General features: G+C 39.8%; 3 protein-coding genes across 6 annotated transcripts in view; 1 reads left to right on the plus strand and 2 right to left on the minus strand.

The window, feature by feature from the left end:
• Nucleotides 1-423: 423 nt before the first annotated feature.
• On the minus strand, nt 424-8,163 carry rpl35 (ribosomal protein L35). Its single transcript, XM_048558456.2, has 4 exons — nt 8,111-8,163; nt 4,735-4,871; nt 3,445-3,526; nt 424-610 (listed from the first exon to the last, which is right to left on the minus strand). The coding sequence occupies exons 1-4, from the start codon at nt 8,111-8,113 to the stop codon at nt 461-463; spliced, it is 372 nt and encodes a 123-aa protein (XP_048414413.1). The 5' UTR covers nt 8,114-8,163; the 3' UTR covers nt 424-460.
• A 231-nt stretch (nt 8,164-8,394) lies between these two features.
• arpc5lb (actin related protein 2/3 complex, subunit 5-like, b) lies at nt 8,395-15,254 on the plus strand. Its single transcript, XM_048559133.2, has 4 exons — nt 8,395-8,695; nt 12,824-12,896; nt 13,567-13,743; nt 14,498-15,254. Exons 1-4 carry the CDS (start codon nt 8,556-8,558, stop codon nt 14,558-14,560), a joined length of 453 nt encoding a protein of 150 aa, XP_048415090.1. The 5' UTR covers nt 8,395-8,555; the 3' UTR covers nt 14,561-15,254.
• Nucleotides 15,255-17,716: 2,462 nt separating this feature from the next.
• The window catches only part of golga1 (golgin A1), a 50,032-nt gene continuing 45,739 nt past the window's right edge, over nt 17,717-22,009 (minus strand). For all 4 annotated transcript variants that reach the window (XM_048559131.1, XM_048559130.1, XM_059638297.1 and 1 more), the window contains 3 exons: nt 21,093-21,272; nt 19,326-19,412; nt 17,717-19,219 (listed from right to left, as the gene is read on the minus strand). In XM_048559131.1, coding sequence (XP_048415088.1) covers nt 19,136-19,219; nt 19,326-19,412; nt 21,093-21,272 — 351 coding nt within the window. In that variant the 3' untranslated portion in view covers nt 17,717-19,135. The remainder of the gene's footprint in view (nt 19,220-19,325; nt 19,413-21,092; nt 21,273-22,009) is intronic.

Genomic DNA, 22,009 nt, shown 5'->3' on the forward strand with positions numbered 1-22,009 from the left:
CCAGTGATGTTTCATGAATTGAGGAACTCATTAAATCAAGTGTAATTAACAGGCAGATCAGTGTCCATGCACCATTGGCATCAGCTTTCTGGACAGAATCCAGACCACATTCAAATTGAAGCTTTAGTGGCTAACCTAATAAGGCATTAAAACTAAGAAACTGTCTCATGCAGTACATTTAAAGATAAGTGAAGATTTTATTTAATTGGGAATTTGTTTGGCTTTTTGGAGAATTCAGGGTTTGCGGGACAGTGATTGCTATCTGCCAACCACCCCTGACAAATTTCGATGCAGTCACTCATTGAGAAAGTGGTCAAGATACCTGAAGAAATCTTACATCCAATCTAATTTGATGACTCAATTTATTGGAAAAGTACACCAAATTTCTAAACGATGCAAAAAAAAACCCCCAAAATACACAAGTCGTATCTTAAATTTAATGTTTTCTGTGACAGAACATTTATGCTTTTACAGCAAATTTGCGCATGGGGTACAGACGTTCTTTCCTTTGCTGTTTCTTGGTCTTCAAGCTCTCTTCATATTTGTTTAGTCGACGACGCATGGCACGGGTCTTCTTGGGTCGCAGGTCCAAAGGCTTATACTTTTTGCCCTAAGGGGTGATAAATCATTATCAGCAACGGCTAAGCATTTGTAATCTATCCATCATATGAAACTTAACGTATATGATGACTTACTTAACTAGCAATAATCTAAAAAGTGGTAAGGACCAAAACCAGCTAATGTAAAATTTCATAAAAATAGAGATGTAGAATGGTAACCAAAGAACAGATCATACCAATATGATTTGATTCACATATTATGATTGGTTGAACTCTCAGATTTGATTCTAAATTATATTTTCAACTACAGTTAAAACAATTTTAAAGTACTTTGTAACTTGAAATCACGTTTCTTACACGTTAACAACTAGGTGAGGCAATAAGAACCCACCAAAAATCATGCAACATAATCAAAGAGACCCAACAACGCTTAATTTTCCACACATACATACATAACCATATTCTCTAGGCAAACATCCATAGTAGTATACATTGACATCAGACAGAGTTTTCAGGTGAAATCAGAAAATAATTCAGTCAACATATACAGAACTTAATTACAGCATCCATTTTAAACAATAAGTTATTTAATGTGTTTCTCTTCAGCACAGAGATAAAGGATAACACTATTAAAGGATTTAACTAAAGCACAAGCATTTTAAAATTGCTAATTGTAGTCAACGTAGCAAGGAAAACAAAAGAGTGAATGGGGCTAAAGCCTGTCCCTGTGCGTATACCTGATGAATAGATTTTAGAAGCTTATTGTTTCCCTTCCAGTTTAGCAGACAGGAATCTGATAAAAGCTAGCTATCTTCAAAGACCTATCCAATCCCCAAATAACTACAATCTAATGATCGCTTTTACCGGAAGTGAATTTTTGCCTTTGGCTTTTCAAAAACTGAATTCAAATTCTCAAACAGCCATGGTGGAAGCTGAAATAATTTTCACTGATGCATTAGTCTAAGCTTCTGGATTACTGCTCCAGTAAGAAAATTATTAAACTACTGAATCCTGTAACCTTAACACTGCAAAATTATGAAATTGTGTGCTTAAGGCTAACAAAAACCCAAAGTCACTGCTTAAATCTAAAACTCCAACACATCCTCCTAAAGGTGAATAGGCCTTATTCCCTCATATCAGCCAGTTTATACTCTCCCAAAGCCTCTTGGCACCCAATCATCAAAACATTGACCATGTCCTACGACCTACTCAATTCAGTATCAGTTTAAGGGCACCTGTGCATGCGGTCTTGCACCCATTAACTGTTCAAACTGCTCACTCGCCTATTAAAAAAAATGCCAGTTCAGAGTAAAATCTCTTCCTTCTGTTCACCAGTGTAGACTTGAAGTGAGACAAATACTTCAATGCACAAACAGGTCAAAGATTTGGGTATCAAACTTTCTACTGCAACAAAATGTTATATCTATGCCCTGTTTATTGTATAACTCAACTGCATTGAAGGATGCTTTAAAACAAAAAGTGAGGAGATCTAACGCCTGCCTTTATTATTTCTCTCTTCACCATGCAAAATCCTCAAGATTCTTTCCAGGTAAGAGCTGCATCCTATGTACTTTTTGTCTCTGTATATACCACTCACAACCTGGTCTCCTCCACAATGAGTAGACCAGCTGCAGATTGGATATTGCTTTGCAGAACACCTCTTCTGTCCGTAAGTACGACCCAAGCTTCCCACAGCATACTCAGTCCCTTGTTAAATCCCTAATGTGGAAAAAGGTCATGGGGCCCATTGAAACTGCCCTTCTGAAGAGATCCCACTCAGATCAGTAACTGCATTGACCAAGGCAAATCCACCAAACCTGCACATCTTTGGGCTGTGGGAGGAAACTGGAGCACCTGCCAGAAACCCTGACAGCCATGGGGAGAGCATGCGAACTCCACAAAAGACACACTATCACTCGAGGCTGAAATTGAACCCAAGTCTCTGGTACAGTGAGGCAGTTCTAACATTGAGCATGGCATGGCAGCTCAATTTGTTTCCCTTTCTTTTCAGTCAATATTTCACTTTGTTTAAATACTTTCTCTTATCCCAACTTCATTCCCTTTTGTGTAGTTCAGTTTCCCCTATCTTCCATACTACACATACCTTTTGACTTCATCCCAATTACCTATTGTTCATTTCCCGCTATTACGTTTCTAAGGCTTTCCCAGTTCTGTTAGTTGAAAGCATGAAATACAACTACTTTTCCCCCTAAACAGATGATTTCCAACCCAAGCTGCATGCCACCCAGCATTTTCTGTTTTTATTTCAGATTTCCAGCATCCGCATCTATTTTTCTTTGAAGAAACAGAGCAGTCTGGCAGTAATGATACAAGCATAAGTCAACAGAAAAAGTGTAATAAGAAAGGAAAGGCAAACTAGGAGAGCTAGAGGTGAGAGATGAGTGGCTAAAGAAGGGTGTGAAAAATTGACAAATGGAGAATGTATCTGAGAGAGTCCAAAGTTAAATGACATCTGAGAAAACAGGAAATAAAAGGTAGAAATAAAGATCTGAAGATAACTTTTGGACAATCACTACAGATTGAATGCTATATATGCCCGTATTAAACGTTACTGGCTACTTTGTCAATAATGGACCTTTCTGGGCTCCACCTGTATTGGAGGCAGTTCATCTATTTAAAGAGGTAAAAACCAAATCTACTCAAATCAAATGTATTAATAATAAAACAAACGTGCCTGGTTCTCTCTATTGCTTTGATAATGCCATTTTGAAGTCAGTTTTATGTGATAAATGAACAGCACCCACAATGCACTACTACTGTTCTATATTATCAGCATGGTATTTTCACAAACACCATCCCAGAATCAGTTGCTGAATGCATGACAACAGTTATAAAAGTGAACTGCTTAAAGACTTTAACTTACCTTGTAAAATTTTCTCAAGTTCTCTTTTTGAGTCTGATTGATGACAGTCAGGACTCTTGCAATGGACTTCCGCACGACACGACTAAAGAGAGAGAAAAACAATTATAACACCAAGTTATAAACCTTGTCAAACTCTGAAACTAAAAAAAAGGTAAGATGTAGAAACAGGAGCACTTTAGCTCCTGTGGATCTCGCACTCCCAGATTTATTTTCTTTGGGCTGAACTACATGGTTCTGCATTGTAATTTAAGTCAATTTCAAAGTACTTTAGAAAGTCAAACAGTCTCTTTGGAGCACCATATCATGCCCACCAAATAGCAGTAAAATCATTCAAACCTCCAGAACACTGACTCACTACCAGCTGGACTCCAAACCTGCCAATGCATTTTTGAGAAGGTTTGTAGCACAGGTTGTGGATGAGGTTGTAGACATGCTCGCCAAGCCAGTATATTTGTATATTTGATTGCAGATGTTTCATCACCCTGCTCAGTAACATCGTCAGTGCACCTCTGCCATGTTCTGTCTTATTGTTATGGTCTGTTGCGGAGGTAGCCACGGATTGTGCTTTTTGGGTATACATTCTTTTTAAATACTCTGTATAAGTGCTCCTGGCCTGCTTTTTGCACAGACTACAACTGGAGACAACATGGCCAGAAACACTCGTCATCCTACAGACCCCTAAGTATCAGGGTACCCCACAAACCAACAACACCCTGTGACAGTAAAGCATTCCACACCAACAACCAAGAAAACTAATGTAATATACAAAATACCATGCAAGGACTGAGAAACATTGCACAGGCCAAAGTGGAAGAAAACTGACAATAAGGATACACAAATACACATTAGCCACTAAGAGACACAACCAATTCTCACTAGTCTCAATACAAGCAGACAAAGAAGAACATAAATTTGACTGGGACAACTCATCCATAACAGCACAAGCCAAACAGTGACATGCCAGCGAATTCCTGGAAGCCTGGCATTCCAACCAGAACTCCATCAACATACGCATTGAACTGGACCAAAGATACAAAGCACTGAGAAACAAAACCGGAAGTAACGCCAAACACCCCAGCAAACCAAGGCACATAAATAACAAGCGGGACAGAACATCGATGCTTCACCAGAGGTGCACTGACAATGTCACTAGCAGGATGACGATAAGTCTGCGATCAAACACACCAGCTCGGTCAGCAAGTCTCCAAACTAATCCAAAGCTGTCCTTTCTAATAAGCGAGATTTTAAAATCACTGGCATGTTCAAAATATCTCAAGCCTATATACTTACATTTTGGACAGTTTGGATGCAGCTCCTCCAGTTACTTTTGCCACACGGAGCTGGGAGAGTTCAACCTTGAGGTCATCCAACTGTTTCAGTAACTCCTCCTTTTTCTTGCCGCGCAGATCACGTGCCTTGATTTTTGCCTATATTTAATAAGAACCACCATGTTACTGTCACACAAACAAAGCCTCCAAGTGGACTCGATCAACAGTACACACATTCGAAAACTGAAGATAATACAAGTAGCTGTTAATGCTATATGGAGCAAGAGTTGGTCCTTCAACTTATCAGGTTTTTCAGCTAGATCTTTGCTAACCTGTACCTTAAACCCCATTTAGCAGTTTCTAATCCAGATAACCCGTAAGCAGAAATTTATTAATCTAAGAATTTTGATTGACCCAACCAGTACAGCTTTAGAGGGAGAGTTCCAGATTCACAGTACCAATAAAGCCCTAATTACAATGCCACAAGGTGCAAAGTATAGCAACTTTAACAAGTAAAATATCTCAAGGTATTTCCAGAGGCTTCATAAAACCAAGATTTGGTACTGAGTGACATCATACAATGTTAGAGTAAAGGGCCAAAAGATTGGTCAAAGTGGCAAATTTTAAGAGATGCTGCAAAGGAAGAGTGGAAGAGATGTGTGTGTGTGTGTGTGTGTGTGTGCGTGCGCGCGCATGTGTGTGGGGTGGCTGCTTTTGTTGTTGAGGGTGCAAATTCCAGAGCTCGGTAAATGCAGTGCTGATCACTGTGTATAGGAAGGTCATGATTGCACTAGAGGGCTCGCACAGGAAATTCACCAGGATGTTTCCTGGGATGGAGTATGTTAGCAATGAAGAGAGGTCAGATAAGCTCAGGCTATTTTCCTTGGAGCAGAGGTTGAAGGAAGAACTGATTGAGGTGTACAAGATTATGAGGGGCACAGACAATGCAAATAGATAGCAGCTGTTCCTCTCAATCAAGGGGCCAAGAGAAAAAAGGCACACTTTTAAAGCAAAAGACAGGAGGTTTCAAGGGGAATGAGAGTCAAATCTTTTCACCTAAAGGGAGGTGAAGTTCTGGAATGCACTGCCTGAGGGCAGCTGAGATGTGTAACTGTAAAACATTTAAAAAGTACTTGGACAAACACCTGTAGTGTTATAACATTCAAGATTATGTGCCTTGTGGGAAAATAGGACGAGTGTAGGTATTAGCATATTTTTCACAGTACAGACTCAATGGGCCAGACAGCTTCTTTTACACTGTACGATTCCATTCTGAGTGCACAGCTGAAACCATAGCCACCAGTGATGGAGTGACAGAATTTGGGGATGCTCAAGGTGACAGAATCAGATGAGTGCATGTAACCAGGAGTGGCGGCAAGCTGGAGTTGACCACAGAAAAATATAAATATCAAGCCAGAGTGGCTTCCAAACAAAAGCAACTAGAAATGAGCAATAAATGCTGGCCAGCCAGCAACACACACATCACATGAATGAATTTCAAAAAAAGACACTATTCAATATGAAAGAGATAATGGGAACTGCAGATGCTGGAGATTCCAAGATAATAAAATGTGAGGCTGGATGAACACAGCAGGCCAAGCAGCATCTCAGGAGCACAAAAGCTGACGTTTCCGGCCTAGACCCTTCATCAGAGAGGGGGATGGGGGGAGGGAACTGGAATAAATAGGGAGAGAGGGGGAGGCGGACCGAAGATGGAGAGCAAAGAAGATAGGTGGAGAGGGTGTAGGTGGGGAGGTAGGGAGGGGATAGGTCAGTCCAGGGAAGACGGACAGGTCAAGGAGGTGGGATGAGGTTAGTAGGTAGCTGGGGGTGCGGCTGGGGGTGGGAGGAAGGGATGGGTGAGAGGAAGAACCGGTTAGGGAGGCAGAGACAGGTTGGACTGGTTTTGGGATGCAGTGGGTGGGGGGGGAAGAGCTGGGCTGGTAGCAACTCATATTCCGCCTGGGAACCCTGCAGCCATATGGTATCAATGTGGACTTCACCAGTTTCAAAATCTCCCCTTCCCCCACTGCATCCCTAAACCAGCCCAGTTCATCCCCTCCCCCCACTGCACCACACAACCAGCCCAGCTCTTCCCCCCCACCCACTGCATCCCAAAACCAGTCCAACCTGTCTCTGCCTCCCTAACCGGTTCTTCCTCTCACCCATCCCTTCCTCCCACCCCCAGCCGCACCCCCAGCTACCTACTAACCTCATCCCACCTCCTTGACCTGTCCGTCTTCCCTGGACTGACCTATCCCCTCCCTACCTCCCCACCTACACCCTCTCCACCTATCTTCTTTGCTCTCCATCTTCGGTCCGCCTCCCCCTCTCTCCCTATTTATTCCAGTTCCCTCCCCCCATCCCCCTCTCTGATGAAGGGTCTAGGCCCGAAACGTCAGCTTTTGTGCTCCTGAGATGCTGCTTGGCCTGCTGTGTTCATCCAGCCTCACATTTTACTATTCAATATGAAACTCCTTTTCCCATTCTTCTCAAAGTTACGAGGATCAAATCTGCAGCGAGAAGTACATTCACCATTTTACCAGATGGGTACACCCACAACACTGAAGAAATCAGACTAGTGCAACAAACCAACATGCTTGAACACTGCAACCATCACTGGACACCCACTAGTTGTACTGCAGCTAAATATCAGAATTCATCACAACTCACCAAGCTTTCTCTAACAACACCTGACTAGCCCAGTAACCACTATCACGAAGCAGAATGGAAAAAAAGATGAAGAGGATCACTATCAATAGGTTTCCCTCTTGAGTCACCAAGAGGAGTTGACCCTGATTTCTTCACCTTAAGAAACCCCCAAAACCTCACTGCAGTTGGGAAGATAGCAACTGAGGCATCAAACGAAAAAGCTGCTCACAATCGGAAGGGAGAAGCAACAGGACCACTATTATCGCCAATTTCAAAGACGTATAGAAATGTGGAGTAAAACCAAGACTTTCTTCGGCGGCGGGGTGGGGGGGGGGGGGGGGGTGAAGACTGAAGCTGATATCGTTGAGCAATGCCACGGGTGATCCAGCGGGACGTCTGGAGTCGCAACAACTGTCTAAACGCTCAGGCAGCTCCCGCCTGATGTGCCCCTCCCGCAGACTCCGCTCGACAGGCCCCGCATCTCCACAACTCCCAATGGCGGGGCTACCTACGCGGACCAGGCAGCGGGGCCGCCATGTAAAAATAAGAGACACACCGCGGCCTGCGGATCATCCGTCGCAGTTTAAACATAAAATCTAAAAAGAAATCCTAAATAACTGGCGGAGCCGATAAAGGGGAGCCTGAGGATTCACAAGAGCCAGCTACTCCCGCTGTAGAGCCAGTAGTTTTTCGGGATGAATTAGGATTCTCCAGTTAGCAGGAGCAGACAACCTACAGACTCCTACCATTTTCTTGGGCAAGCGCAGGAAAAGACAGGCCTCGCGGGCGGGGCCTGTATTTCCACGTGATAGGACCTACCATCCATTTCACGGAGGGGAGGATTCAGCGCGATCCATTATGTCAAACGTTTAACTTTACACAAACATCGTCGTCTTTTAGAAACCTACTTGTTTTATTTTCTTTATAGCCCGTCGTTGTAACTCATTTAACGACGGGGTTCAGTCATCATTGAGTTTTGTTGATTTTGCTTACCGGCCCTCTCCCTGAGATCGTGCATTCCAGAGACTGTTTCCGGTTCCGGGTCGAGGTTCGGCAGGCCCCGCGTTTGAGTGGAAGCAGCGCGATCGCCCGGCGCCGATGCAGCCTCCGGCTCAGTAGGTGCGGGTGTCGGCGAGGGAGTGGCTTATCGTCCCCATTTAACACTTGCTCTTTTAACATAAGTAGGGGCAGATGGCGAGAAACACGCTCTCCAACAGGTTCCGGAAAGTCGACGTTGACGAGTACGATGAGAACAAGTTTGTGGATGAGCAGGAGGAGGCGGTGGAGCAGCAGGGGCCCGACTCGCTGGAAGTGGACACTCTCATCAGGCAATATCCTTATGGCCCGTCTCCCTCTGCGTGCGCGTGTTTGTGAGAGACCAGGCGCTGGCAGAGCGCCGCATGACGCCGGGAGGGAAGGTGACAGCTCTCCCCTCCCCATGACCACGGACCTCTCACTCTTTTTCACCCCCTGGGAACCGCACCCGCTCTCAAACTGCTGCCGACTATTAACTGCGCTCCCGGGCAGCCTGGAGCACCCTCGACTGAAGTTAATGGCATTGCTTTCGCACTCATCCTTCACTGGATTGCTTCATTTTCATCGAGTTTGTCACTTAACTGACGACTTCAGTGTGAGTTTATTATATCATGTGCAGAATTTGTCATTTTGGAGATTTGTTTAAATACCTTTTATTTTTTTAATTTCCAATATTTACCCCGCTGTGATCAGCACCTTAAGTCCTCAGTGTGGAAATGGGTGGAAGTACGAACGGGGTTACTGCTGCTCACTTTGTCCCTAAAAATAGCAGAGAGCCACCATTGTACAAGCTGTGATTGTAGTAACAATCAAATGTCAAATGAGACAAAAGATAAAGCCACCCAAAATGACATAAAAGAAATCAATTTGTCAGAACTCAGTTCAAGCTCCAAGCATACCGTCGCTAAAATGAAATCATGATCCCAAAAACGTTGTTCCACCATCCAACTGGCACTGCAGCCCACCGTTTGGGAACCCTTGATTTGAGATTTTGTTCAAGTTGGAAAATAGCGATCATTTTCAGTCACAATGTTAATGTACAGTGGTATTTGAGCATTTTTAGCCAGGTCCTGCATTCTTGCAAATATATAAATTAGTTACAGGACTAGGCCACTTAACCCCTCTGCCATTCAATAAGATTCTTGTGCACTGCCAGTGTCCCTTGAGCCAAATGGCCTGGTTTAAGTCCTACCGGCTGCACAGGTTTGACATAACACTTCTGATAGATTGAGAAAATAAATTGAATTTGATTGTGGCTGATCTGATTACTCCACATAATATTGTGTGTGGTTGAAAGATTATCCCCACCTTTGTCATAAATCTATTTACTTCTGTCTTAAAAAATTCAAAGACTCTTCTTCCATCACTTTTTGTGGAAGACTTTTCCAAAGACTGATGACTTTCTGGGAAAATTCTCCATATCTGCCCTAAACAGGTGACCCCTTAGAATCTCCCACGAGAAGAGACTTCCCTTCCATATGCACCCTGTCAAAGCTTGTCAGGATTTTGCTTCAAACAAATCACCTCTTACTCTTCTAAACTTCAGAATTAAGGTTAGCCTGTCCAGCTTTTCTTCATAAGACAACCTGCCCATTCCAGTTGTGAGATGATAAAAACTGAAAAACCTGTTGACAGAAACAAAAAACAGGAATTTCTGGAAAGCTCAGCAGGTCTGGCAGCATGTGAAGAGAAATCAGTTAATATGTTTTGGGTCTGGTGACACTTCCTCTGACCCTGATTCTGATTTCTCTTCACAGATGTTGCTAGACCTGATGAGTGTAATAAACCTTCTTTGAACTGCTTCAAGGATATCTTATTTCTCTCCTTCAATAAGGAGACCAATACTGTATGCAGTACTATAGACAAATGCCCTGAAAGGCTGAACAGTAATCTACATTTGTATTCAATTTCCTTTACAATAGACAGATTCTATTAGCTTTCCTAAATACTTGCTGTACCTGCACACTAATCATGTGATTCCTTTGAGGATACCCAGATCATACTGCGCCTTGGAGCTCTGCAAACTCACATTTATGTAATGCTTCTGTCTAAATCTTGCAGTCAAAATAAGCATTTTTACATTTTCTCAACTTGTATACCATTTCCCACATTTTTGCTGACTCATTTAAACTATGTTCCTTTGTAGCCTCCTGTGTCCTCTTTTAGTTTACTTTCCTACCTGTCGTGGTGCCTTTAGTGATTATACCTTTGGTCCCTTTGTCCAAGCTGTTCATATAAATTAAAAGTTGAAACCCCAGTACTGATTCTGTAGCCCATTACGACTTAGATTTGCCAACCAAAAATGATCTATTGACACTTCTGTTTCCTGTTAGCTAGCCAATCTTCTATCCATGTTATTTTGAGATGGTTGCACTGTTTAAATGAACTTGTTTTGCTTTCATAAGGTCACTTTTTTTTTGTTGGCATTGTGTGGGTGTTGTTGGCAATGCCAGGATTTATGTCTGTGCCAGTTGCTATAAACTGGTGAATGACATTCTTGAATTGCTACTGTGCATGTACTGGCTCAATGTTTGTGTACAAAATCAATTTTTCTGTGCCATGAGTTCTGAATCACCATAATTTTTAACATTCATTCACAAGAATGGTGTATCTATGGCTAGGCCAGCATTTGTTGCCCAATCCTAACTGAGATGGTGTAGTCTTGAACTGCCACCATCCGTTCATGGATATGTATGCCCATGGCACTATTTGGAAATGAGTCCCAGAATTGCTGGATGATTAACTAAAATTTTTGTTCTGGAAAAAAAAACTCACCAGTTTCTATAGTGTTGTTGGATTTATTACAGATTAACCTCACTACAGTCATAAAGGTCCTGCAAATGATGTGATTTGTGGCACCAAAATGCTGCTACTCCATTGGAGGCACAGATAGGAAATCAGGAAACTGAAGTCTTAGTCAAGTAGGAAAATTGTTCAGAGGTTTTAAAGAAAACTTTTATCCCCCTCAGACCATTTACTTTCCCACTACTTATCTCTTACCCTATGTCAAACACAGTTTCGTCTTCCCTTGTTTTGTGCAGTTATGAACATTATAATTAAGAGCAGGGCACTTTGTCCTTCAAGTTTGACTCACTATTAAGATCACAGCTGACCTGACTGAGAGTATGACAGCCTTTATTGTCATGTACACTCAAATGACTGCAGTGAAGTTTGCAATGTTTGACACAATCTTAGGTACAGAGGACTTTAGTGTAAATGCTTTTTTGCTCTATATCTATACTTAAGGGGTTGTTAGAGAGTTTTATAAAAAATAGATTAGCATGGGAACAATTAAAATCCAGAAATGACAATAAGTACTTAAGTTCCAGTCCATGCCCACTAGCCCCAGAGCACAAGGCTATGCTGCCTCCAGGTGCCAGCCTCCATCTGGGACTTGCTCTGCTGCCGCCGCCGAGGGACTTGGCCCACATTTGGTCTGCCTGGCGCAGGACATGGCCCCTGCTCACCCCACTCGACTCCAGTCTCCAAGTAGGATAGGAGGAGGGCTGAAAGAAAAGCTACGAAGAGGAGAAGAGAAAGAAAAGGGAAAGGGATTGGTCAGCAGAGGAGTTAAAAATGGAGTGTCCTACTCTGCTGCCATCTTGCAGTTGAATTTATACCCTTAACTCATGTTCATGCCTGCTCCAATAATCTTTCACCCCTTTGTTTAATCAATAATTTATCTCTGCCTTAAAAATCTTACTAATTAGTTGAGATGAACAAAGCAGAACAGTAAGGTGAAAAGTCTTGCTCACATCTCTGGATAGTAATAGCAGTTGTGCACAATCTCCTTTGGATTCATTTCCATTTTTCTCAGAACTGATATGTATGCTGATTCATGGAATGTTTCTTAATTGAAAAAAAGCATTTTTCTATCTGGAAATTTGTACATTTGAATGGTTAATGATGTCAGTTTTGATCTCTAAGAGGTCACAACATTATAGAATTTCACACCCAATTTGAAGAGTGGGATTAAATATATTGAACCTGAGGACCCTGTAAATCTGAAACAAAAACAAGTTGCTAGAGAAACTAAGCAGGCCTGGCAGCATTTATGGAGAGAACATAGGATCCATGTTGAGTCCATTGAGCCTTATTCAGAACTACAGAGCTCTCAATTCTGAAGAAGGGTTACTGGACAAATAATGTTAACTCTGCATTCTCTCCAGATAATGCCAGGCCTGTTCAGATTCTCCAGCAATATCTATTTTTAAGGATAAATAACATGGGCCTGAATGGGGAGAGAACGTGAACCAACCAGGATCCTAGGCAAGGGGATAGATTGATTAACAAGCAGTGGAAGACTTTTGAGGGGATATTTTGGAATGCTGACTAACTTGCATGTATACCTGTAACTAAAGTACACATATTGGGTTTAAATGTTTGAAATAAAACTTACTGTTCCTTAACCAGTAATCCTGTACAGGTGATATGCTTAGTGCGTTCCATGCAGCATTAAGAAATCCTCCAGTCAACATGAAGAATCAAGCAGTTAAGGTATTTGATTAATCTAGTTTTGTAATTATTTGACATTGTTTTGAGAATATATTTAATACACAGTAACTTGTCTCCAAGATTTCATCCAAATATCTTGAGCAGGCCTCTTCTATCTGCAAAGGATAAATGTTGTGCAGCTAATCTTATACAATTATACTTCTGGTTTCAGTACATTAATTTATGCCATGACATCAACCAAATTCAGAACGTCAGCCAGATTTCAATTTTGCCTTTTGATGACATTTCTAAATGATAAAAGTAACCATTTGTTATCTCCCTTATTGGTTATAGACCCTTAATATTTGGTCTGTTATCTACTTAAAACAAAACAAGCTATTACAGGATGTGGCAACAAGTGACATGACATAGATCAGTTGAACCCCACCGCTACAAGTATGTGCAGTGAAAATTACCTAAACTTACTATATTGCAAAGAATTCTACTCTGCAGTTACAGTACTGGTTGAACTGCTGAGCAATGAGTTTTGTAAAATCAGATGCATTATATTCAAATAATGGCTAATAGTGTTTCATCTTCAATCCTGCAAGGTAAGGACTAAAGTTGTTTAATGACTACTAATGGCCATCCTTTTTTAAATTTTAAAATCTGTAGAAGTTCAATAAAATCTGAAATACATTGTAAATTGAACTCTCTTTTTTCCCCTCTACAGGAACGGGCACAGGCACTAGTTCTCAAGGTCCTTACATCCTTTAAAAGTAGTGAGATAGAACAGGCTGTTAAATCATTAGATAGAAATGGTGTTGACCTATTAATGAAGTACATTTATAAAGGTTTTGAAAAACCCACAGAAAACAGCAGTGCACTATTGCTGCAGTGGCACGAAAAGGTAGGTTTCTTTTTCTTCAGTTATTTTGTTTTATGATTAGCAGATGACCTGTTTCCATGTCTGTCCCAATGATAAGTTGTGACAGCCATCTAAGACACTTGCTCTTGTAAAATTTGGCCTGCAGGCAAAGAATCTGGTTTCATTACACTGTCACTAATCATTAATTGCCGAATAAAGTGTATATGTAAAAATAGGTCAAGGTCAAATTTACAGTGTTACAATTTTCAATTGTCAACTTGATTTGCGATAACTTCACCAGAGTCAGAAGGCTGTGGGTTTGCATTGATAATGTTGCTACCAGAGCTGAAGTTGTGAAATACTCACCTCCGATCCCATGAGTATGCAACAAACAAGGAGAGTTCATTTGGGCAAAATTCCTCCCTGTGCTTCCTGGTCTCCTGTAGCTTTGCAGAATCCATACATTGCTGCATTTCTGTGTCCCCCCCCCCCCCCCCCCCCCCCCCCATCCCCGTTTTGGCTTTTTGAATGTTTGTGGTCTTATTTGTTCCTAAAGTAACTCAGTTGCCAGTGCCATAAGCTTTAGAATTCCTTCCTAAAACCTATCTTCTTGGTGCCTTTAAAATTTGGTTAGAGAGATCAAGTCATTTCGCCTAGTATCTCTCATGCTGGTAGGGTGTCAGTTTTCTTTCATAGAGCACCTTGTGATGTTTGATATTAAAGGTGCTGTATAAGTAAGTTGTGATTACATAAAGCTCAATGACTTGAACGTATTTTCTTTCTCCATCCCTTACAGGCATTAGCAGTGGGTGGAGTAGGTTGCATAGTACGAGTTCTCACTGCAAGAAAAACAGTTTAAAAAGTTACATGATGGATTGACTTGAGGACTGAAAGCTGTTGGAAAGTGAGATGAAGCAACAGCAAAAGAGAAATATTTGAATCCATTCTTTAAAGATTAATTCATATTAAATGAAATTATTTTGAAAAATCACCTTGGAATGCTCTTATCTCAATAGGTTGTGGTGGCAAGTTTGCATTACTGTATGTTTTGGCAAAGTTTGACATGCAAGGTCTTGCACGTTCTCAGTTCTTAGAATTTTTGTTTTTACCTTTTAAAATCTGTTGAGAAATCAAATAGTGTGGCTAATAAAGGTACATTTACATGGCAAACCAACTGACGTACATTTTACCCTGAACTGTTAGACCATATGGTGGACTATTAGGACTTCATTGTCACTATATGCAGTATTATAATTTTTTTATTTCTTTGGGTCACTTTCATATTGTCTTTTGTACAGTTACTGGATATTTGGTATGATAAATATGGCAATAGTATTAGTTGAACTACCAGGGATGAATTTATTGTGAAGTGCCTGCTGCAAAATAAAGCTCTTGGATCATCATCTGACAGCTTTTTGTTGTATTATAATGTCAAAATTTAAGGTTGGATTTCTAACTTAAAGCAGTAAGGAGATGTCTAGGAGATGTCTAGTAGATGCAATCTAGTGTAATGTCAATTTAATAAATCCTGTAATAAAGTAAAAGTAAATTTGTTTAAGCATCACTGAAATCTTCATGGGGCTTTGTAGTACAAAATAATTAATTAATAAATGCAGTTCATTATCATCTAATTTGCAGAGTTTCTCAATGCTAGTTCAGATGACCAATGGAAATATTAACAAGGGTTTTGATCAGAAATAATTAAAGCAACTCATTCTGTTCCTTACTTGAGCAGTAGCATTTCAGAAATATTTTAGAGGTAGTTTATTCATAAGATCTGCTTTGAGTGTGCAACATTGTATATTCTTTATATTGCAGCAAAGATTTAAGGAAAATGAAATCACTACTGAGAAGGGCACTGGTGTGATAGTCTTAACTTTTTATGTCTTAACAGCTCTCTCCAGCTACCCTGGCTGCTATGCATTGGCTAAAAATATGACCATTATATATATTGACACAATTTAAAAAATCAGAACTTTACATAGTGAACCGTGCAGACCAACTAGACCGATTGCAATACCATTCGCAATGTACATCTTAATTTTTTAAAATGAGCCTTTGGTAATACATTATTACTCACCAGTTATTAGTGGTGACTCATCTTGAAGCAAAATACAGACATTATCAGAACGATAGTCTGAAAATGCCGCAGTAAATTGCACAAGCTTCTTGTTGTTGTCAAGTTTTGATACTGAATTTGCATAGAACCCTCCCTCAATTATTTAACATAACACTATACATTAGACAGTCATTTAAAAAATGCAAAACCCATTTATGAAACTAAGTTACCCAGTACCTTGCAGTGGCTAGGTATGTGTGTATATATTGGTGAGTGCATTCCATAAAAGTAATGTACTGAAACATTTAAATTTTCCCAGACTGCATGCCACAGCAGTAACAAATAGCTGAATTTAGAAATGTAAAATTCACTTTGGATATATACTAATGAGTTAGGGGAAACTGTTTGGTTTTACTATGATTAAACCAAATTCAAGTCATAACCCATTTTGATTTTTATGAGGCTTGCATCTTCTCCATTCTTCATCTGTTATACAATCACTAAGGTGTTTTGACATGGCCCAAGCAATGAGGAGGCAATTAAAATATTAAGCATGCAATGTTCAAAGTTTAAAAAAAAACTGACTTTCCCTTGAAAATATTTATGCAAATACAAGTCTCAGCAACTTACTCTGATCAAGTCGAGGTTAACTACATACTATTCAAATATTGTAAACTGCTAGATTAGGATTCGTTGAGAATTGCATTGAAATCTCAGGTCCTTATGACTATCTTATTTAAGGTTAGCAAATCCAGCATTTTAGTACATCTTGAATCCTATACCTATTCCATTCTTAAATGATTTATATTTCGATCTCATAACCACATACTGAGCTTGTGAAAGAATTATAATCCAAAATAGAGTCCTCACCCGATTTGTGTCAATGATTTCTGAAGAAGGGTCTAGGCCTGAAATGTCAGCCATGCTGCTTGGCCTGCTGTGTTCATCCAGCTCTACACCTTATCTCTTGTGTCAATGCGTGTTTGGCTTAAAAAAATAGCGCACCCAGTTTTTACTTCCACTGTAACTAGGTGACCTACTTCAAGCAAGGATAATCACATTTTGATAGTTTAAATTCTAATAATGTGGTCTAGGAGATGACTGACCAAGCTTGTCACCCAGGGTAACAACTGCACTGATTTCACTGGGAAATGAATTATATACAATGCCAAAGTTCGGTCCGTCAGGGGTTTAGGTAGGTTTTTCCACAAGTGCTTGAGTGTTCAAAAATAAACAAGGATGGCAGCCACAGCAGTCAAAGATCCAACTTAACTTCCCACAGGCAAAATGAATTTCAAAAGGATTACTACTACGAAGCTAGCCAATGAAATGGCAAGATAACAAGGTGTAGAGCTGGATGAACACGGCAGGCCAAGCAGCATCAGGGGAGCAGGAAGGCTGTTTTAGGCCTAGATCCTTCTTCAGAAAGGGTGGTCACTCAAAATAACTAAAGTCAACTGCAGCACTGCCACAGGTTTGAAAAAATATGCCATTTGGCGAAGAACAAATGGTTACTTCACTTCTGCCCCTATTCTATCAAGACTAAAGGTGGTTTTTCAGTCTGAACTGATTAATGCTTCCTTCTAATGTAAGTGAATCTCGTCCGAATATTTTTACATGCAATTTTAAACCTGAACATTTAGAAGATTGGCATAGCCACTTTGATTCCTTTTCCTAGCTTATTCAATTTCTGTGCATTCTTGCAAGAAACATACTTAAGACAACAATTTGGATACCTCTGCCACTTTTTAGATTAGTCGCTATCAACTGACAAGTGTCATTCTCAACAACTGAAAATACAAACACATTCTAGAGCATCTGTTATGCAGCCCAGTGTTGCTTTCAACCTAACCTAGCTGCACAAGCTGAAATTTTACTGAAAACCTCAACTCCATATACTTCCATCATGAAATTATTTGTTCCTGCATTTTACCTAATCAAAGAATTCAACCACAATTTCAGCAAGTCTAAAGGAATTTTAATTGGAAAGTATTGCACCTACAAATTATTCCCAAGCAAACACAGGTCAGATGAGGTATCACTTGCGTTATCCAAACCAGGTTTAAAACGTCAAGGGAGAGAAATTAGTTGCTAAGGCCAATCGACGCATGTACAAAGATTACAAGTAACAGCATTTTTTATACAAATAAAAGTGCATTAGTTCATATGTAACATATATATATATTTACACACAATGTTGCTCCTGGTTTCACAACAGCAGGGTGAAAAAAATACTGATGGATCATAATTATTTCAACAGCAACATTTTCTGCCTCTGAAAAGCTGTAAATAATTTATGCATCTATTTTTACATCCAGTGTGTAACAAGCTCTCAATTTCTATACACAATATAGGTACCCTTTATAAAGGCTCCTTTGGAATGTTTTTTTTCCCTCTTTTGCATTAACCCAGGTAACTAACTATATATTATACTTGCCCCACTGTTCTTATAGATATCAAATCCCTTGTTTTTGGTTATTCCAGCATCATTTTCATACAACACTACTGCATTCTTAAACTGCAATAAAACCACATGATAACAATTAATCAGCAAGAACACATGCAAGGGATCTAAACTAGGTAATGAATCAATAACAGCTCATTTAACAATTATTAGAATATTTGACAGAAACATGGAAAAAGGACCACAGTGATACTTTGGACCAATAAGCAGAAAACTAATTGCAATATTTAATTTTTTTTTCAGTTACCTCCTATTGGTATGATTTATCTTGCAGGTTTCCAGCTTTATTATTCCAAGTGACACCAAAATGATTAAACTAAAAATGTAAATATGATTTTAAAAGTGTTCTATTTGGGCCATGATACTGAGTTCAAAAGCAGTTACGGACAGCACTGCTGCCTGCTCTGTTGTAACTGCTGGGATGGTTGGGAAGGAGCGTGACTTTAACAGTAAGGAAAAAAAGGCTTTAAAAAGATGTTTTAAGCATTCACTAATTTCTATCAATGAAGGAAGAGCACGTTTACAGAGATGCAGACTACGACAGCAATCACTTCAAACAGTGTTTCATTCAAATCGGCTCAGGACTGTAATAATGCTACAGAGCCAAAAAGAATTGTTCTTCATGTATGTTTAGAAACTACAGAATTTCAAACCCATAATACGTTTGTTCACAATGAATTTCATTCCCCACAGGAGAACATTTTCATTTGCATTTAAAAGCTGTGTTAATATATAAAGTACCAGTTATTAAATACTTGTAAACAGCTGAAAAACTTATAATCCTGTATTAAAAACACTGTCATAACAGTGACTGAAAACACTAATAAGGATATCTTATTAACTGTAGTGTTCATCAAGTGAATTATGTAGATAGTTTCTTCAATATGCACATTCTTGACATTGCACTTGGTTCACTGCCAGTGAGGCGGAGGTCGACCAGTTATTGATGGACGTATAATACCTTTAGGAGTAGGTTTTGACCCAAACCAAGACATCTACAGTGTAAACAGAATAATATTTTAGTAAACCCACTTGATGTCATTTATTAAGAGTAGAAGCAGGTAAGACTCAGTGAATAATTAGCAACGGACTATGCCCTACCTTATATTCTAGGGATTCCTTTAGCAAGTTTTCTTCTTCGCGTGTAAAGTTAAGTAGCATGGATACTGCTTTCACCAGTTGATAAGCCTGTGACAAAACACAGTGATCTGGTTTGTTTTTTTTAATTAGGTCACAATAAACTAAGTTCCTGTAATTCACAAACTATTTTAAATGTACATTTTAAGTACAAGTCAAATTTCGTATGTGAAAATTAAAGGAGTGTTCCAGGATAAAGTCCTATAGTGGGAAACTGTGCAAAAAGGCAGCCCCCCCATATTCTCAAGGCAGTCCAAGATGGGCAATAAATGCTGAACTACCAGCAATACCCACAACCCGTGACTTTTTCTTTTAAAAAGTTCATTCAAATAGAATCATTAAAATTATTTGCATCAGTTTCAGATCCTAGCCACCATCTTTTTATGTTACTAAAGCTAGGCACAAAAAATTGCACTCCATTGCTTCGACTGATGGAAATCCCATGGAATTTTGATCCCTGGAAGCTTTTGCTGAGGTCATGCTTATTGTGAAAGGCAGTTTCTGAAACTTGGTAAAGGAAACACATGGCAGGCTCTTTTTCAACTTTATTTTGAAGGCAGAACAGTGAGTGACCTCTGTGCTTATCAAGTTTTGTTTTACGTTTCAACTGTCTGTCAACTTGATATACTCTCCTCTCCACCTATCTTCTCCTCTATCCATCTTCGGTCCGCCTCCCCCTCTCTCCCTATTTATTTCAGGTCCCTCTCCCCATCCCCCTCTCTGATGAAGGGTCTAGGCCCGAAACATCAGCTTCTGTGCTCCTGAGATGCTGCTTGGCCTGCTGTGTTCATCCAGCTTCACACTTTGTTAACTTGTTTTACAAGACTATTTCAAAACGGGTTGCATTTGATTAAACTGCTGGTAGCAGAAACAGTATTTGCTGCACACACTACTGCAATGCAAACAATCACAGTGCACATTGCCAAGAATATTTTTCACTCCACATAATCCTTTCTAGTACAAGAGCTTCAGTCAGTCGCAACAGTGTCCAGTTCTGGCCCCTAGTATAAGGTCCATTGAACTGGTTGTTACCTAAATTATATGCTCTAATTATCAAGCACAGACTTGGAGAACTAGTCTGTGATACTCGAAAAAGTGAAGACTTCAGAGTGAGTGACTGAGGTGTATAAAATAATGAAGGAATTTAGTTAAGGTAGGGAGGCTAGAGAGAGTTTTGGGGGCATCACTGCAGCTTATAAAAGCATATGATAGCTTTTAGGAAATACCCAACTTAAAGACATCATCCCCCTTTGGGATAGGTTAGTACTGGGTGCGAATTCACACAAACCTTTGAAAGGAGTTGGAGGAATCATTAGATGGTAGTTGGGTTAATGCCAGTGAAGCTTCTGAGATGACCTTTAGACCCCAGGTTTTACTCTATGGATATTGGATTTCTCTTCCTCTTTCCCAGAAACCCATTGAAGATGATAGTATGATGAGGTCAATGGTACATTCAGCTTGTAGCATGTCCAAATGGGTTCAGCTTGATGTTCCAGTAGGATTTTGCTTGTCATTTTCCAGATACTTCATGTCTAACTCTCAGTCAGTCTCTCTAGTGCTAAACTGCACTTCTGAATTCTACATCTACCGGTCACCAAATCACTGGAGAATTATTCTCCTTCAGCTTTTAAAACTATAATAACAGATCTGCACTTTAATTCCCAAAAAATGATAAATAAAACAGGTTTTCTACTGAGTACTTGTACTTTATTGCAATTATGAGTAACTCACCTCAGATTCTCGCACAGACATAAATTTGAGAAGAACATGTTTCAGATATTCAAAATTTATCTCCCTGGAGTCATTAAGATCTGAATTGTTTACAACTGTGGAGGAATTACTGATGCTGGTTGGTGGTTCAAAGAAAGTTTTCTCCCGGACTTCAGCAGGTTCCAATTCTGGTTTCATTTTCTTTAATTGAGAAAAGATTTAATACGGCATCAATCATAATTCCATATTTTAGAAAAACAAAAAGAAAGTCTGAGCTGCCAATCTTTTTGTTTGGCATATTGTGTAGAAATCCATTACCATGTTTATGAAGTTTTAACTCAAGTTACAAACATACAAATTGAGGGATAAACCAATTGGCCCCTCAAGCCAACTCTATCGTTTCAGAATTGGGCTGAATTGACTGTGTTCTTAATTCCCTTTCCTATTTAATCGCCTATATGATTTTGATTCCCTTCTTAGTCAAGGATGAACTGTGTCTTAAAATATTCAAGGACTCTGTCTCCACCGCTCTTTGATGAGGAGAGTTCCAGTGACTCACGAGAATTTTTTTCTCTCAATATATCAAAACTTCCTCAACTTATTTTTAAACTATGTTCTTTAGTTCTCGTCTCTACCACAAGGTGAAAACATCCTTTCAGCATTGAGCCTTTGAGGAATTTATACATGTATAACCTCTGTTTGCCTGATAGGGACATTTCCCATTTACTAAGATCCAGAGAACATAGGCATGCTAAGATTAAATGCTCAAATATGCTCAAGCATGTACAAAGCTACTGCTGGAATTTAACCCAGTAAAACTGCACATCTAATCCAGTACAGACCATAGTCACTTCCCAGGTTCTCAAATGAAGAATTAAGACAAAGCAGTTTTGTAAATATTCACAATTATTTTCTTTAAAGTCTGTAAACTTCAGTTA

This window comes from Stegostoma tigrinum, chromosome 29, assembly GCF_030684315.1.
Source record: "Stegostoma tigrinum isolate sSteTig4 chromosome 29, sSteTig4.hap1, whole genome shotgun sequence".
NCBI lineage: Eukaryota > Metazoa > Chordata > Chondrichthyes > Orectolobiformes > Stegostomatidae > Stegostoma > Stegostoma tigrinum.

Excerpts from the sequence above, each read along its gene's own strand:
- rpl35 (XM_048558456.2), bottom strand. Across the intron at positions 3,527-4,734 it reads GCATCCAAACTGTCCAAAAT|TCGTGTCGTGCGGAAGTCCA; the intron begins GTAAGTATATAG and ends CTCTCTCTTTAG. Across the intron at positions 611-3,444 it reads ACTTGAGAAAATTTTACAAG|GGCAAAAAGTATAAGCCTTT; the intron begins GTAAGTTAAAGT and ends ATCACCCCTTAG.
- arpc5lb (XM_048559133.2), top strand. The coding sequence starts at position 8,556 with ATGGCGAGAAACACGCTCTCCAACAGGTTCCGGAAAGTCGACGTTGAC. Across the intron at positions 8,696-12,823 it reads GTGGACACTCTCATCAGGCA|AGGTGATATGCTTAGTGCGT; the intron begins ATATCCTTATGG and ends GTAATCCTGTAC. Across the intron at positions 12,897-13,566 it reads TGAAGAATCAAGCAGTTAAG|GAACGGGCACAGGCACTAGT; the intron begins GTATTTGATTAA and ends TCCCCTCTACAG.